Source organism: Pectinophora gossypiella, chromosome 14, assembly GCF_024362695.1.
Source record: "Pectinophora gossypiella chromosome 14, ilPecGoss1.1, whole genome shotgun sequence".
NCBI lineage: Eukaryota > Metazoa > Arthropoda > Insecta > Lepidoptera > Gelechiidae > Pectinophora > Pectinophora gossypiella.
The window spans coordinates 6,159,570-6,175,137 of record NC_065417.1 but is presented as its reverse complement, the minus strand read 5'-3'; the positions used below and the strand labels follow the sequence as shown (position 1 = coordinate 6,175,137).

Below are 15,568 nucleotides of genomic sequence, written 5' to 3'. Positions count from 1 at the left end.
AAGTCCAAAGATGGATGTGATGAACCTTATGGTGATAAGGGATAAGGGATCAGCCTATCGCCCATAACATTAGTCCATCATGTTAGAGGACACAATCCCTCTGTCTAATAATAATCTCTCTGTCTCTCTGTGTCTCTGTGTATTAATAATTATAATATAGATTATCTACACTACGACCCTCTACGACAAAGAAAATGCGAGAAATACTTACAAAGATTTATTATAGCGATCACAACATGGAATACTAAAGGGTCGACACTCGACAGTGGATGCGTTATATATCGTTGTTGAGGTCGAGCATCACCTTCTCACCAGGCTTGAAGGCTGGCATACCGCGGTACGGGCACGACGCGCAGCGGAACGCGTCGCCGAGGTAGCACTGAAATATACCAACAGGTTAGATAAATATCGTAAACATAGCTCGGCCACCTAATACGGTAGGTGGGAATGGGAATAAAATAAACTTCCACTTGATAGTAATTCGATTAAATAACAGATTCTTCTTCTATCCTGTGGGTTGTGAGTTGGATTACCAACCTCATCAACCTTGTATCTCTGTTGCATAGTAAGTATAGTTATATACTTTTTGAGACTTATTTTATTTCTTCTTCTTCTTCGTCTATCGTGTGGGTTGTGAGGTGAATTACCAACCTCATCAACCCTGGTGTCAGGGTTACTATTGAGCCGCCAAATGCCCCTGACATGACTCATATAATGTCTAGAAATTAATTACATCAGTAACTAGTAACCGGGACCAACGGCTTAACGTGCCTTCCGCTTCCGAAGCACGAATCGTCTTACTTTCGGATAATAAGGTGATCAGCCTGTAATGTCCTAAACAAACTAGGGATCACAAAGTGATTTTTGTGATATGTCCCCACTGGGATTCGAACCCAGGACCTCCGGATCGTGAGCCCAACGCTCAACTACTGGACCACGGAGGTCGTCCGAAATAACATATGACAGTATACATATATTTCTTATCCCGGATATTTCTTCGACGAATGGGCCTGTGCCCAATCATCATCACAAACTCATGTGATTTGTAAAATTACCATTCCAGTACCATAATGCTATATATACGGGTCATTCTTAGTTAAGAGGTAATATGTTGTATGAAGTGACGGCATGGCATTTTTTTTAATATTTCTACTTAATTATATATTTTTTTTATAGAAACATTTAAGTTGTTAACGTTTACAAAGTGGCCAGTCAATTTGTTAGTTTTTTTTCGATTTATAAGTGACCAGGGTAGATACTCAGTACAGGGTAGAGACAAGATGCACAGGGGAGGATACTCTATGGGCAGGGAAGAGAGGCAGACATATTAAAAACAGAGTTTTTTTAAGAATCAACATTATTATTTTATTTAAATTTTACTTATTAATTATGTATAATCAGACTTTTCATTTCTTTGCAGTCATTGTTTATAAAATTAAATGTTTCTTAAAGCTAGGTACAAAACAAATAGGTTCTTACTTTTTCTTTCCATCAAAACAAAAATATCTATAACTTTACTATTAATCATATCAATAGTAAATAATAAAATAAAAAGAAACAAAACTTAGTAACAGTATTAAACTTTTCTTGTACTTAAAATATAAAAAACATTTTAATTAAAAGGTAATTAGAAATATTAAAATTTTAAAATCCGCGTTCAAAGACATCAATAGATTCATTAAATGAATAAAAAATACGTTGCCCCCTCATTTTTAAGTTTGGGGCGGGAAGTTTTTTAAAAACTTGATCCCAGGTGATGAAAGAAATATCTTCATCATTAATTCTGAACTTTTTTCCAGTTTCATCAACGATTTTACAAAATTTAACTTGAAGTTCATCATCTTCTTCAACACCTGTGCACATTGCAACATAACGATATTCTGTTTTCCTATCTTGCAGTTTAACCAGCAGAAAATCACCATTGCAGAATGTTTCCTTTCCAGATGTTGAGGGCTTTAAATTATCTTTGTGTAGTTTGCGTTTAATACTGGCAGGCACAGAATGCTGTAGTGTTTCTTGAAGCTTCTTCCTGCGTTCTTGAGATGCGAAATTGATTAGTGGTTCATCTTCTGAATCGCTAGCTCCGTAAATATCATCAACACGTAGACGAAGTTGTGTTTGTCGATAATCCAAAGTACCCAAATGAAAATGACGACATAACTCTGAGTCACAGAAGCAGCTCAAACTTTTCATTATCAGGCAATTAGGTATAAGAACGCAACCAGTGACCTGGTGAACCTTTAGTGTGCCTGAAAAAGTCTTTAAACCTTCAGTAGAACCTAATTTTGCTGTTTTTTCAGATATGTTTGCATCATCTACGGTAAAAATTTTAATATTCGGGCAGCTTTTCTCAAGGGCTTTAGCTAGGTCATCTATTGATGAAATATCGGTGCCACTCGCAACTAATCTATCTGCAGTTCTCTTGCAAGTAGCTCCCACTCCGTCAGGAGCTCCCTTACCGTGTCCTGCTTCATGAAAATTCCAAGTGAAATTTTCAAGATTAGAGTAGAAATCTACTAGCATCGTTGCCAAAACTTTGAACATCATTTTATTACGATATTGGGTGACTGGCCCATCGCTCAAGAAATGTAAAGTTGTAACAGTAGCCGGCAGACAGTCCAGTATGGGCTGTAAATGCGCCCAAATTGCAGGAGGTGAGTGCGATAAATTTTGTGATAATGTGCAGTAACATTGGCTTTTTAGCTCTTGCTCGACTTTTTTAGTATAGACTACAACAGTGTGCATACTTATTTGTTGCCTCGATCCTCCGAAATGAAAGGATTGTACTTCTTCAGCGTATTTTGTTAGGTAGTTTTCACTGAAATCCACGTGTATAAGAGCTTCTGACTCAGTGAGGGACTCTTTTTTTGTTTTTATAGTTTGATGTTGGTGCACTATGTTTCGTTCGTGATTCAAAAACTTAGCCATCTTTGATTCCAAATCCAAAATCAAGTCCCTTGGTAGAATCTGTAGTGAGCTTTTAACGCATTTCGTTACAGTTCGAGGTTTTCGAGTTTTTAAATCCACGATATCTTGGCGTACACTTTGCCACTTGCTGTAAAATAGTTGAATAGAGTTATCGAATTCTTTATAATGAAGACCTTTGTTTAAACACATCTTACACTCGCGGGATAAACATTTTTCGTTGAATCTGTTGCAGCAAACTTGGTTTAGAAGGTCCACGTAATTCGACACAGATATTATTTTAGCGTTGTAAAGTGATTTCAGCATTAAATCTATATTGCTATGTATAACACACATGCAAGTGTTACGACTGTCACAGCGTGGTTGGACGACCCAAAATGGTCGGAGTTTGCAGAACACTGAATAAGATATTTGAATGTGTGTCTTTTCCAGAAAACGTTTGTGCAAGTTGAATAACGTATCTAGCATAACTCGCTTTTGCTTACGCTCGCCCATCTTCGTTATAAAGTCTTTTTTACCTGCACAAAGTCTACTGTTCGAATCATCTTCCATAAATTTAACTATGCAGGTTTTCAAATTCTGACTGTGTTTTTTTGAGCTGCGCTTTGTATCCATCAGTTTTAATTTGTTGTCTATTTTACTCAAAGGTTTTATTTTCATTTCTTCCGGTAACACATTGTATTTTTTTACTATTTTCCCGCTTAACACTCTTCTGAAGACTCTTTTTTCTTGGGCAGTGTCGATATTTGAAAAATTTTCATTAAGTTGTTGAGTAATAACTTCACTGAAAAGCAGTTTCTTCTTTATGGTTTCTTTGTCAGCTGCACTTACTGCTGATGTAAGTAAATTTACTTTAGTGTTGGGTGTGATAATTGGTGGTTTTTTGATCCGTTGTATTTGCTTCTTGTAACGTTGGACTGCAGACTTAAGTCGAGCTATTTCAGCCTCTTGTTTTCTTATTATCAGGTTTCTTGCTTTTCTTGCTCGAATTGATTTTTGCTGTGCTGCCTGCGCTCGCCTATTTATATTTTGAGGGGGCTGCGGCGGGTCTTCATTATCTGAACATGGTGGAGTTTCAGGAGCATTGCTTAAATCTTGGAGTGCTAAACGACGTCTACGAATTTTTGCTTTCTCTCTCCAAACTTTTCTAGCCTTCCGCTGCTCTCTGGGGGTCATTTGATTGACTGTCTTAATAACTCCTTTTTCTTTCTTCTTTTCATATTTTTCCCTTTCCTTGACTTTTTGTTGAGCGTACTTATCTTTGTCATTTTTAATTTTTTGGTATCGTAATCGTTCTGCTATTCTTTTTTTTTCGAGTCGTTCTTCACGCGTAATTTTTTTTCTAGACGCCATTTTTTCTGTAAAAAAATCATACTACATTGTAAAGCTAAGATATACATAATACTAAATAAAGAAAAATTTTGAAGTAGTCATGAAAACGCAAACAAACGTATCTCCCCTGGACATTAAGTATCTCCCCTGCCATCAAAAGAGCCAGGGGAAATACGCCAGGGGAGATACATTTTCGATTGATATCTAAAATAGCCGTAAAAGTGTTTATCGGATAAAATTCACAACCAAACATAACATTGTGTGCACTATTAATAGTGAATATTTAAGTAAATATTAATATTTTAACGAATGACTACTAAATAAAACTTACCAGAGGAGAGACTCCATTCACTCAACACTTCTACACCCAGCGAGCGGCGTGACTAGAATGACCGTTAAAATGGTTACGCAGTCGGCTTATGCGCCGCTTGTTGCTAACTTCACGTTAAACTCTATGCACTCAAGGTCACAACTTCGACAAACTTGCTAAACAAAATTGATTTTTAAACGAAAACAAATAGCCAGGGGACGAGACACGAAATACGAAGGACAATTTTCATCGTCGATATTATTTATGAAAAGTTAGAATAAAAGTAATTTTACTTAAAAGACACTGTGACTAAGTTATTGTTCTATATAAATATAACAATGATAAAGTAAATGTAGAATTTTAATGCACTCATTATAACTGGATTACAAATAAAGTCGGGTTGGGGACAGACCAGGGGAGAGACTTTTTTCTTATATTGGAACTTATTGTGACTAAACTACATACGATTCTGTAATAAATTTGAGTGAGCAAGAAGAAAACACTTAGTTTAAATCAATAAATAGGTTAATTTGGAAGTTAGTATGGAAAAAAAGTATTTTTTTGTCTTAGCCATTGAAAGTACCTCTTAACTAAGAATAACCCATACCTAACTAAGCTACTCTGCTTGGTGTATTAAGAACAATGACATAGTCGCTGTGCTTAAAATATTTCGTAAAAACTAGAACTTGCTTTAAAACTGAGGCTACTCACACTTCCACATGAGGATTTGGGAGCCTCTTTAACTTCTCCTCTCAACTCTTCAGCCAAGCCACACGAACAGTCAGCGCAAGCCTTTCGTTTTCCCGTCGTTGCACATACTGGAATAATAAAGAACTTTGCGTCAAAACAACTTTATTACGATCTTGTAACCGCTTTAAAAATGTATACCTATGTATTGTTTCTGGTCATACAACACGTAGGTATATTGCACGGAATAGAAGAAAGTGGTTGGAAGGGTCAAGTGCGAAACCCGCGCCGTACAAATATGAACAAATAGTCATACTTCAACTTTGCACTTCACTCGTCGTCAAACTTTACCTGTGTCGTGTCGTCTTGTGTATTAGAAAATCAAATGTCGACTATGATGCAAGGAGATCCATTCTTATCACAGCTCTATGGTCGGCTATTTATAAAGAAAAAAAAACTTTTGTATGCAGTATTTTCTGAAAAGTAATGATAAAATTCCAGCCTATCACATAAAATATACAAAGCATACCATTAAAGCATAGCATTAGAGCTATCCTAGAAGTACCTAGTAGTGTTAAAGAGAATGGAATCGAACCGGCGACAGCGGTTCTCATACAAAATTCGCGTTAGAGCTTTTCCAACCTCTTTCGTCTATTCCGTGGTATTGGTACGTATACGTTACGTAACTACGTGGGTGAACCCTATTGGACTAGCGAATGGAATAAATAATCATGAATGTTGATTTTGTAAAAAAAAAACAAAATATTATCTATTAAATAGGACTTACCTAGTTATTTCGATATAATATACCTATTACTCATTAAAAACCAACAAAGCTACTTTAAAAAAAGATGGCACATTTCCAACTCTATAAAAGTAGTAGTTTATTACTTTATATACATACATAAATAAGATCACGCCCAGTTCCTGTTGGCGTAGGCAGAGACCATGGAATGTCACTTACTACTTTATCTTTATTCAAAATGAAAACAAATACCTACCTACCTATTCATAGAGTAAATAATTCTCTTATCTCTTATTTGACGACATTGGCCACAAACGACAGCGTCACGTCAACGTAATCAACAAATCATTTCAATGTGATCCCTATTAATGACATTATAAAACATAAAATTACGAAAATCCTGTTTATGTAAGTTCCAATTATAAACATAACAAGATAATTATAAGATAGATAAAACGATAACAAAACATAGGATATCATTTATTATTTCATTTAGCAGCTACGACATTGACTGCAACTCGGCGTCATTGACACAATCAAAATAGGTACGTCACTTTATCGCGATAACTGTTGTGAAAACTCGAAACATAGAGCCTACGAAAAAGCAATATTTTTATAGGTACATATATTTATATAGGTATACTATAGAAAAACTAAAATCTCTTCAACTTAAAATGTTACATAATATCATACACAAAATGACATAACTATCAGTTAGAATTATTAGAAAGATAACAAGATATAGGATATCATGCATTATCTTATTTCGCGAACGACATTGACCGCAATTTGGCGTCAACGGCAGAACGCCGCTCGCAACACGAAACCTCAACACAATGATTGTTTGGAACACAAAACCTCCGCGCACTAGTTCCTTATCAAGATAAGTCATTGAAATCAATTGTAATGGGAAATAAACCGATCTGATAAGAATGTAGAGTTTTTAAGCAGGATTTTTTTTATACAAGTAGTAGGTATTTGCTTTTTGATCTGTTTTATATCATATTTAATTTATTTATTTTCGAACCAATGATTTAATTTGAATTAATTAATAAGATATGAATAATTTATTTTAACTTCATCATCATCAATTTAAGAGCCACGCTCTTGTCGGTGTAGCATTTTCCGAATACTCTCCATGCTAATTTTAACTTACAAACTTATAAATATTTATGTCATTAATTTATTAGATACTACTTGAAATAGGTTCTACTCCTAATAAATGGGACTTAAATATAGTGGAGAGGAATTGGTGTATATGCTAATCACCTCTGCCTACCCTTTGGGGGATACAGGTGTGATGATGTATTATGTTCGCTCTTTGAATTAAACCACATATTTACAATAATGGAAGACTGACTTAGGGTATAGATAGAGATGTAGTTCTTTTCATAACATAAACAGCCTATATACGTCCCGCTGCTGAGCACAGGGACTTCTTCCCAACCAACAGTAAATAACCTAAGTGATCTTACCTCTAAGAGATTCTTTGTCAGGCTTCTTCAGATCATCTTCGTCTAGTAGTTGGTCAGCATCTATGGATTCATCATCATTGTTCCCTGTCCACGCTGCTTCTACTGTGTCATCCAGTTTCCACACCGCTGGCTTGCTACCCAGCTTTAGTGATGCTTTGGAACCAACCTGTAATTTATTATGATAGAATATGCAATGTTTGTTTTAACACACTTAATAATACTAAATAATTAAGAAATAGGAACCTTTTTAAAATTTTTACTTTAAGTAAGTTGCAGATATCTACAATCAATCAAATAATGATGATTATATTTACAGAAAAAGTGTATTGGTGTTGTAAAATCAGTCAAAAGTTTGTCAACGGTAAATAAGGTGATATAATATACGAAGCTAGTGAATCAGCCTTACCTCAAACTTAGGTTTCTCTGCTATGTAAACATTGCCTGCATCTTTTACGACATTTACGAAGCCATTTAATTTGAGTGCACTTATCAAATCTTTTCCATCCTTCAGTACTAATTTCCCACTGGGTTTAAGTAGTTTAACAAATATTGCTAGGAGACTGTCGTTATGTTGCACTGAGTGTGGTGCCAACCAGTTTGAGAGGATAACATCGAACGTTGAGCTGGGTCTAGAAGCTGCAACCACAAACCAAAGAAAGTCATAAAATAACTCTGCATCTAGAGTCGCGCAGTAGGATAATAAACCAGGAACATTCACAACTAGATAATTTTATAAATAAAGTTGAAATTTACATACATTCAGTGATCATTTCAGAGTTTTCCAGAACAAAAGAAGCGTTTACACTTTGAAGTTCATTCACTAAATTGCTAATATCACTCTGTTCACTGTTCTTCCAAACAATGAGAACATTGTTGCCGCTCTTAATGTGGTTCATTGTGAAAGGTGATAATGTACTTCTTGTTTTAATATGAATATGTAGAGCAATTTAAAGTATAGTTTATCAAAAACACGATTCACTTCCCCAATAATCACAAGGAAAATGACGAATGTCAAAGCAGAGAGAGACAGTCACTTTGACATTGACAGTTTTTTTATAATATTCGGATATGCGCTGTAGCATGTTCTGATATTCATGACAAACAAACAATACAAAAAAAATCAAAATAGTTATACTCCTGGGTGTAAATTAATTGATGAATAAATTGTACATTTGCACTGCAACTACATAAATACAAAAAAAAAATAGCAAACCATTCATTGTCATGCATGTCATTATTCCCAGTTTATGTGAGACTTGTATTCGAAGTCTATGTTTGTTTTTATCAAGGGTTTTATCATGTTTTAGGTTACATTTTGATTTGTACAATTTGTAGAGGATTATTTTTATAATAATGTATTTTGAAGCCTTTTTAGCAGGTGTTTGGGCGTCAATAGGGAGTACTTTAGGAAAATTAACAGGCACCGCTTCTGTCGTGGTAAGTATCACTTATTTTAACTTTTGTTTTTATTTTTCCATTTTGATTATCTTCTACTGCATATTTTCAACTGTAAATAATGAGTAGATAGCCGCTTTTTTGGGGTGGGTACGGATGACTCATACCAGCCTAAGAATTTGCTATTTAATTTTAATTTCTACCTATATTTATCTAAATATAGGTAGAAAAAATAGGATGCAAAACTCAAGACTTTAGCAGTACCTAACTACCTAGCAGTGCTAAATACACGTCAAGCATTTGTGTTTTCCGCCCAGGGCGAGGGGTATCTGATATGGGCGTGTTTGCTGGTGGCTATGGTTGTAGCCAACACTTGGGGCTGCCGACATTACCTGCGTTCTCTGGACGCAGCTACTAACTCTGTAGCCCCTACAGTCATATCTGCGGCATCTAGCTACGTGTTATCTGTAAGTATTTGTCGTTTTCTAAACAAATCTGAAATATAAGTACCCCTGCCCCTGTGTCTCACTCTCAGCATCTTAGGACTTCGTATAAGTAAGTAAGTAATATGTTTATTTTTCATAAAAAAAATACATAAAATTTTGTTACAATAAAAACCCCACTAAACCAATTCCTCAGTTTGTCTGTGGGAGTGGAGTTCGCTTAGATATTATGTTTTAAAAGTATCTACGTGTATAGATATAGGAAACAGATTTCGATGCTCTGCTCTCCCATTATGATTTACTCAATACATAATTCTGTAACGCAAGTAATATTTTTGTGTGCGTCAAGCTAGCGGCCTCAAAAAAAAAATGGGCACGAAAAAATAATTTGACCATACCAAAAAATAGTACTCTTATTGAAAAAAATAGTACCTGTTGTAAAAAAAATTAGTACCATCACGGTTCTGGATTTATAGCCATGTTTTATTGCACTTGCTAGCTTGACGGTGAGCGAAATTGGCGAGAGTTAACGACAAGGTCTTTCGCTTTTATTTAAACGCCAAAAAATAGTACCGAAATAGTATGGCATTATAACTTTGGAACCGTTGAAGTACTACTTGCAGTATTTTGCAGGGGGTGAGTACTATTTCGGTACTATTTTTTGGCGTTTAAATCAAAGCGAAAGACCTTGTCGTTAACTCTCGCCAAATTTCGCTCACCGTCAAGCTAGCAAGTGCAATAAAACATGGCTATAAATCCAGAACCGTGATGGTACTAATTTTTTTACAACAGGTACTATTTTTTTCAATAAGAGTACTATTTTTTGGTATGGTCAAATTATTTTTTCGTGCCCATTTTTTTTTTTGAGGCCGCTAGCTTGACGCACACATATTTTTAATGTGGATACCTACCTTGTGTGGTGCATAACTGAAAAACGTCGTCGAACGCTTTACAGGCGATTGATTAATAAGGTAGGTACCTATGTAATTAGTAATTAGGTAGGTAGATAAGGTACCTAAACGAACTCAGTGTATCACAATAATAATATATGTTATCTGTAACAGCCACAAAAATAACTAGCATGTGGCGGTGCTTGCACTTGCCTAACGATGTGAGAATTTTTACGTGCGTTAATTTCGTTTTACTGAACTATGTACTAGACGTTCTTATAAAGTTATATCAGTAAAACTCAAATGTTGTTCAATAGGCGACGATAAATTCACGTGACCCTTTTTATCGCACCCAAAGCAATCCGCAGTTAACTTGCGTGACGCGACAATTTGTTCACTGAAACACAAAATATTCCTAATTTATGCAAGTTTCAAAATGGTTCAGTAGCTATAAATAAAACATCAGCATTGCAGTACCTACTCAGTTGGATACTAAACGTCTTACAAATTTGGGTTCCCTCGCTACTTTGAATCAAATTCCATTTAGTCGAATAACAAACGCTCGTAAACAGTTGGACGATGTTCAGTGTGATCAAAAAATCATGAGGTCGAATTTTTATTAAGTAGGTACATCGATGCATTAAAATTTCGAAAGAACGTTAGTTCGAAGGTTTAGAATGTTCATAAACTAAAATAATAATTCAGTTTATGAACGTTCACTCCAACATTCTCTAATTATACAAACCATCGACTTTAGTCTTTTCTTACTGGTGCTACCTACTGGATTATTTTGTATATATTATGGTTTTCTCGGTTTTAATAACTCACCAGAAGTAGCAATCCTGTATCAGATTACAGTATGCCATTAACGTAAAAGCCTTGAACTGAACTAGTGACTACGGCATTGAATCAGAAGATTTGTTAGAGATATATATTAGGTTTTCAGCTGACGTTTCTCGTTGCTTTTACATAGTCCTTGGTGTCGCAACTTGCTGGCGCGTGTCTTTAGATCAGTATCAACCCCACGCCAAAGTAAGGAATCGAAATATGATAATAGAGGACTAAACTCAACTACTCTCGAGGCGACCGAGCGATATTTAATTCCATAATATGTGTGTAAATAGTAAGATTTTAGGTCTTTCGTTTTCATGTCATTGTTACGCATTTGTATCATGCTGACTATACGTTGCGTCACTCTCAAACCAGCTCATATTGTTTGAGCTAGGTCTGTTGTATAGAGAATAACTAAGCTGGATAAGTTTTAAGTACTTTCTGCTTGCGCAAGGAAAATACTTAAGCTATCTAATTTCACGAGAATTCCAAACAAAGCAGACTGCGAGATACAATTCGCCAGGAAACATATTATGACCATCAAAGTTGTTTGTTTTTGATATTTGTATGAGAACACGAAGTAATTGACAATGACAGGCACAATAAAGTAGGATCAGTATCGGACCTTATTGATAACTTTTCGCGGTGTTAGGGATTATTAAAGTCGTTTTACGAATAAAATGTCTTCTATTTGCTTTCAGGGAATCATCGGGATAACAGTATTTGACGAAGGTGCATCAGTGCGATGGTGGGCGGGCGCCATGTTAATACTCCTTGGACTAGGTCTAGTGGGCCGACCGAGAACCAAACGTAAACATACAGAATAACTATAGATTTTAATGGCCACTAGTTGTAGTGGCCTATCGGGGTTAAAAAATGTATGATGCTTTAAGCATCATAGATTTTTATGTAAGACTTACACCGGACTCTCACCGTTATAAGGATATTATTACGAACCATCGGACCTTCTCTGTATGTACAGACTTTGGTTTGTGAACATGACTTTAAACCGTGATAGCTGTATGTAAAGGTTGATTGTCGGTAAAAATCACACATTGTTTATAAAATTGTTTACTCGAGCATCGCTTATTGGCAAACAAGCACGCATTTACCACCTGATGGATCTAATATTCTTTATTGTTTGCTTACACGGAACAAAGTAGGACTTATGAATAAGCGATACATTTTTTATATTAATTAAGTACAAAGAAATAACAGTATTTTAAAATACCTATTTATGGGTAAAGTTACATTTCCATAAATATATTATACTTAACTAGTTAAAACTTTTTAATACCTAATTAAAGAAAATTAAACATTTATATTTACACATTCTGTCTTTGGCTATCTGCTACTCTCCTACCTTAGAAATTCTATCCAAAATACTATTCATCTTATATTTAAAAGACTCCATTCCTATGAAACGACCGTAATCCTTTCTTCAGCAAGCCGATTTTATTTTTATCGGTCTCTAGAGGCGCGTTGACTAAGGCTTTAAGCGCAACGAATGTCGATATAAAGTTGTATTCTCTGTCCGCGACACACTAGTCAATAAGGTCTACAGTCGCTTGTGAGGACGTTCCATCGCTCTGCACCGCGCTTGGCTACTTAGATGGATGTTCAGCATCCATAATGTCGATATCGAAAACCGTTTGTATAAATTATCATTTTAAATTACGTGAAAATGTGCCTATTGATTAAAAACAACAATATAGATATGAACTATAAGAGGAAAAGGTTTCTAACACTGCCTACTTCTACGCGATTGTGGAACATTTATTTTTACCTAGCCTATAGGTATTAAGTTTAGTAGATTCCAAGATTCTAAGCAAAGGTACTTTTCACTTTTCGAGGTCTTGAAAAAAGATGTTTGGACATTCATGTAGATGTCCTTTTTCCTAATGAAAAATCTTATTTACACTTGGTCGAACAAAGGCCTGCTTCCCTTTCTATATAAAGATGACGAGAGATTGAAGAAGATGAAAGAAACTATTGTAAGATGAAACCTCCCTGCTTAAATAATGAAACGTCAAAGAATCGACAAGTATCCATCGATGTAAGCGCACCCCTAAAGAATTTTATAGACGCAGTGACGCCGGCGGCAGTGGCGCGCCGCGGGCCGAGAATGATACACGTCCGCACTCCGCCTCGCGACTCCAGCGGCGCTCCGGCTCCGACCCGCGATCGATAACACAAACCCTAAACCAAACACCACAACAAAAGCCAAATCACTATAACTCACATCAACAAAATTTAAATTATCATGTCAAACCTCTTTATGTAACCACATCCCAGTATCGATGGAATCGCGATCGCGTGGCACACCGGTGTCAACAATGTAGTCATAGTGACGCGCCCTGTTGACAGCTTGACAGTTTAATGTGAACTTATACAATGCTGTTGATATTATTAAATGTTTAAACATTGTGTTGGTTGTTGTATTGTTATTATAACGACAATAATTTTGATGGTTAATTAAGGATTTATTCAAGACGCAAGCATGGGGAATGGTATGAATAAGGTACGTAACTTTTAATATTACACTAATCACATAGGTAAGTTGAAGAACTGCCTTGGCAACAGATGCGGCGTGCACGTTACGTAACTAACGTAGAGGTTCGTAGCTCGTAGCGTCGTAGCAGGAATGCACTGTAACTTTCCCGCGAATTCTGAAAATTCCTTTGTACCAAAGTATAATATACGTACTAACTTTGTAAAAATTACAAGTAAACCATCGTACGTTAAAACAATCGTATTCTATTATTACGTATGTATGTAGATAAAAAACAAACTATTATAAGTAGGTAGGTAAATAAATTCGCTATATATTTTAACCTGATTCAATAATGTTTGTGTTGTATAAATATAGGTAACAATTTATTGATATACATTAACATCGAGAAAAATAATGTAAACCCATATAATACTTATTGCGTGACCAATAAAGCATAACTGACCCATTAAATAATTATTACTCTAGCATAACTGCCGGAATAATGAAAAAATAGAAGCTCGAGGGAGATTTACAACACCTAGATACATACGAATAACTAGGTACATATATCCTTGCAGCTATCAAAGTATCTCAAGTAGAGAAAAAATCATAATCTCCCGTTTTCACAGGGTCCGCTTACTTAACCTGGAGTTTTGACAGGTCCGGTTTTTTACAGAATCGTCTACCTGTCTGACATTCCACCCCACGAAGGCAAAACCAGTCCAATATATGTTAGGTCACATACCTCCGAAAATGCATTTGCATGCACACGATGTTTCTTTCACCGCTGAGCACGTGATAATCATTTATGATCCAAACATGAATTCGAAAACAAATTCGACAATCATTGGTTTAGGCCTGTGCTGGATTCGAATCTGCGACCTGAAAGTAAGAGAGAAAATGAAAAGTGATATTGTTTGGGTATCATCTGTTAATCGATCGATCCTATTCCAATTAGTTAAAAGGTGTCTACCCTAGTGACTCGATTTTAGCAAGCACCCAGTACAGAAAAAGTACCTAAATTAATTAATGAAATGGATCCTGAAAGTATTCCAAGGTGTATTTATAATATACCGGGTGTTAGTGACATCGTAACCAAAACTTCTGTCATGTAGCGTTAGATAAGAAAAATGATGATTAGAACAAGCATTGTTCTCAATATGATACAAATTCATCAAAATATTTTTCACTTTGGCCTAGCTAGACCATTAGGTAATTTGTTTTCAAGCTAGCGACTAATAAAGCGTCGTCATGGGTATCTGCAAAATCGCCCGACGTTCAAAGATCTTAATCCTTTTAACCGTTAACGACTTTACAAAGTCAAGACTGGCTTTAATGGGTTTTCACCAAGAAAATTCTTTCTTTTCTACAATAAAGCTCACGACTATATAACCCCAATTGGGGTAGTCTGAGGTACACCCATCGGAATATGAACTAAGTATCTACACCTCACCAAGCTGATAGATGGTGAGCCGTATCGCCGTCTATAAAGGTCGAGATAACTGTGTTATTGAAAATTGCACTTAAGATAAATTAATAACTCATTGGTGCAAGTCCGGTAGGTTCTAGAGTTCGAACCGGCGGCGCATTGAGAGCAAGCCACAACTACAATTATTTTGCTAATGGTCTTAAGTTAGGAGATGCAATATTAAACGAATGAAACAATGAAGGATTTAGATTATGATGTTAGTCACGATGCAGAAGTTTTAATTTCATTCATTCATTCGTTCATAAGTATTCACAGTCGTGACTGTATTGCTAATTAGGGTAGATATACCCACATCTATTGATGTATAATACGTTACTATAGAGGCCTACGTCCATCTCATGATGAACTAAGTTCTCACGCTTCACCAGCTTTTTGTTAGACCAACGGTAATAGCTAGTGGAAAAGCGTGGTGGAGTTTGCTCCATAGCCCCACCGGTTGATTGAGGCCTGTACCATAGAATAAGGAATAAAACTACTTACGTGCGTGTGCCCAGAAGTGGACGTATATTACCTATAGGCTGTTTATATGTTATGTAACTGTAGGTAATGTGT

The 15,568-nt window shown here is 35.8% G+C and overlaps 3 protein-coding genes across 6 annotated transcripts in view; 2 read left to right on the top strand and 1 right to left on the bottom strand.

Moving 5' to 3' along the window:
• Positions 1–204: 204 nt before the first annotated feature.
• LOC126372550 (anamorsin homolog) lies at positions 205–8,490 on the bottom strand. The gene is made up of 5 exons (XM_050018371.1): positions 8,232–8,490; positions 7,881–8,110; positions 7,475–7,640; positions 5,279–5,385; positions 205–379 (listed from the first exon to the last, which is right to left on the bottom strand). Exons 1-5 carry the CDS (start codon positions 8,368–8,370, stop codon positions 275–277), a joined length of 747 nt encoding a protein of 248 aa, XP_049874328.1. The 5' UTR covers positions 8,371–8,490; the 3' UTR covers positions 205–274.
• A 251-nt stretch (positions 8,491–8,741) lies between these two features.
• Positions 8,742–12,363, top strand: LOC126372579 (uncharacterized). The gene is made up of 3 exons (XM_050018409.1): positions 8,742–8,911; positions 9,187–9,336; positions 11,735–12,363. Exons 1-3 carry the CDS (start codon positions 8,828–8,830, stop codon positions 11,858–11,860), a joined length of 360 nt encoding a protein of 119 aa, XP_049874366.1. The 5' UTR covers positions 8,742–8,827; the 3' UTR covers positions 11,861–12,363.
• Positions 12,364–13,114: 751 nt separating this feature from the next.
• LOC126372508 (dual specificity protein phosphatase 22-like) overlaps positions 13,115–15,568 on the top strand; it is a 68,268-nt gene continuing 65,814 nt past the window's right edge. For all 4 annotated transcript variants that reach the window (XR_007567168.1, XR_007567167.1, XM_050018307.1 and 1 more), the window contains exon 1: positions 13,115–13,554. Coding sequence is in view for 2 of the 4 variants with exons in the window: in XM_050018307.1 (XP_049874264.1) it covers positions 13,534–13,554 (21 nt within the window). In the remaining 2 variants the exon portion in view is untranslated. The remainder of the gene's footprint in view (positions 13,555–15,568) is intronic.

Bases quoted from the DNA above. Each gene is read 5' to 3' on its own strand.
- LOC126372579 (XM_050018409.1), top strand. From the start codon at position 8,828: ATGTATTTTGAAGCCTTTTTAGCAGGTGTTTGGGCGTCAATAGGGAGT. The intron at 8,912-9,186 runs GTAAGTATCACT...TTTTCCGCCCAG, and splicing joins CAGGCACCGCTTCTGTCGTG to GGCGAGGGGTATCTGATATG. The intron at 9,337-11,734 runs GTAAGTATTTGT...ATTTGCTTTCAG, and splicing joins CATCTAGCTACGTGTTATCT to GGAATCATCGGGATAACAGT.
- LOC126372550 (XM_050018371.1), bottom strand. From the start codon at position 8,370: ATGAACCACATTAAGAGCGGCAACAATGTTCTCATTGTTTGGAAGAAC. The intron at 8,111-8,231 runs GTATGTAAATTT...TTGTGGTTGCAG, and splicing joins CTCTGAAATGATCACTGAAT to CTTCTAGACCCAGCTCAACG. The intron at 7,641-7,880 runs GTAAGGCTGATT...AATAAATTACAG, and splicing joins CAGAGAAACCTAAGTTTGAG to GTTGGTTCCAAAGCATCACT.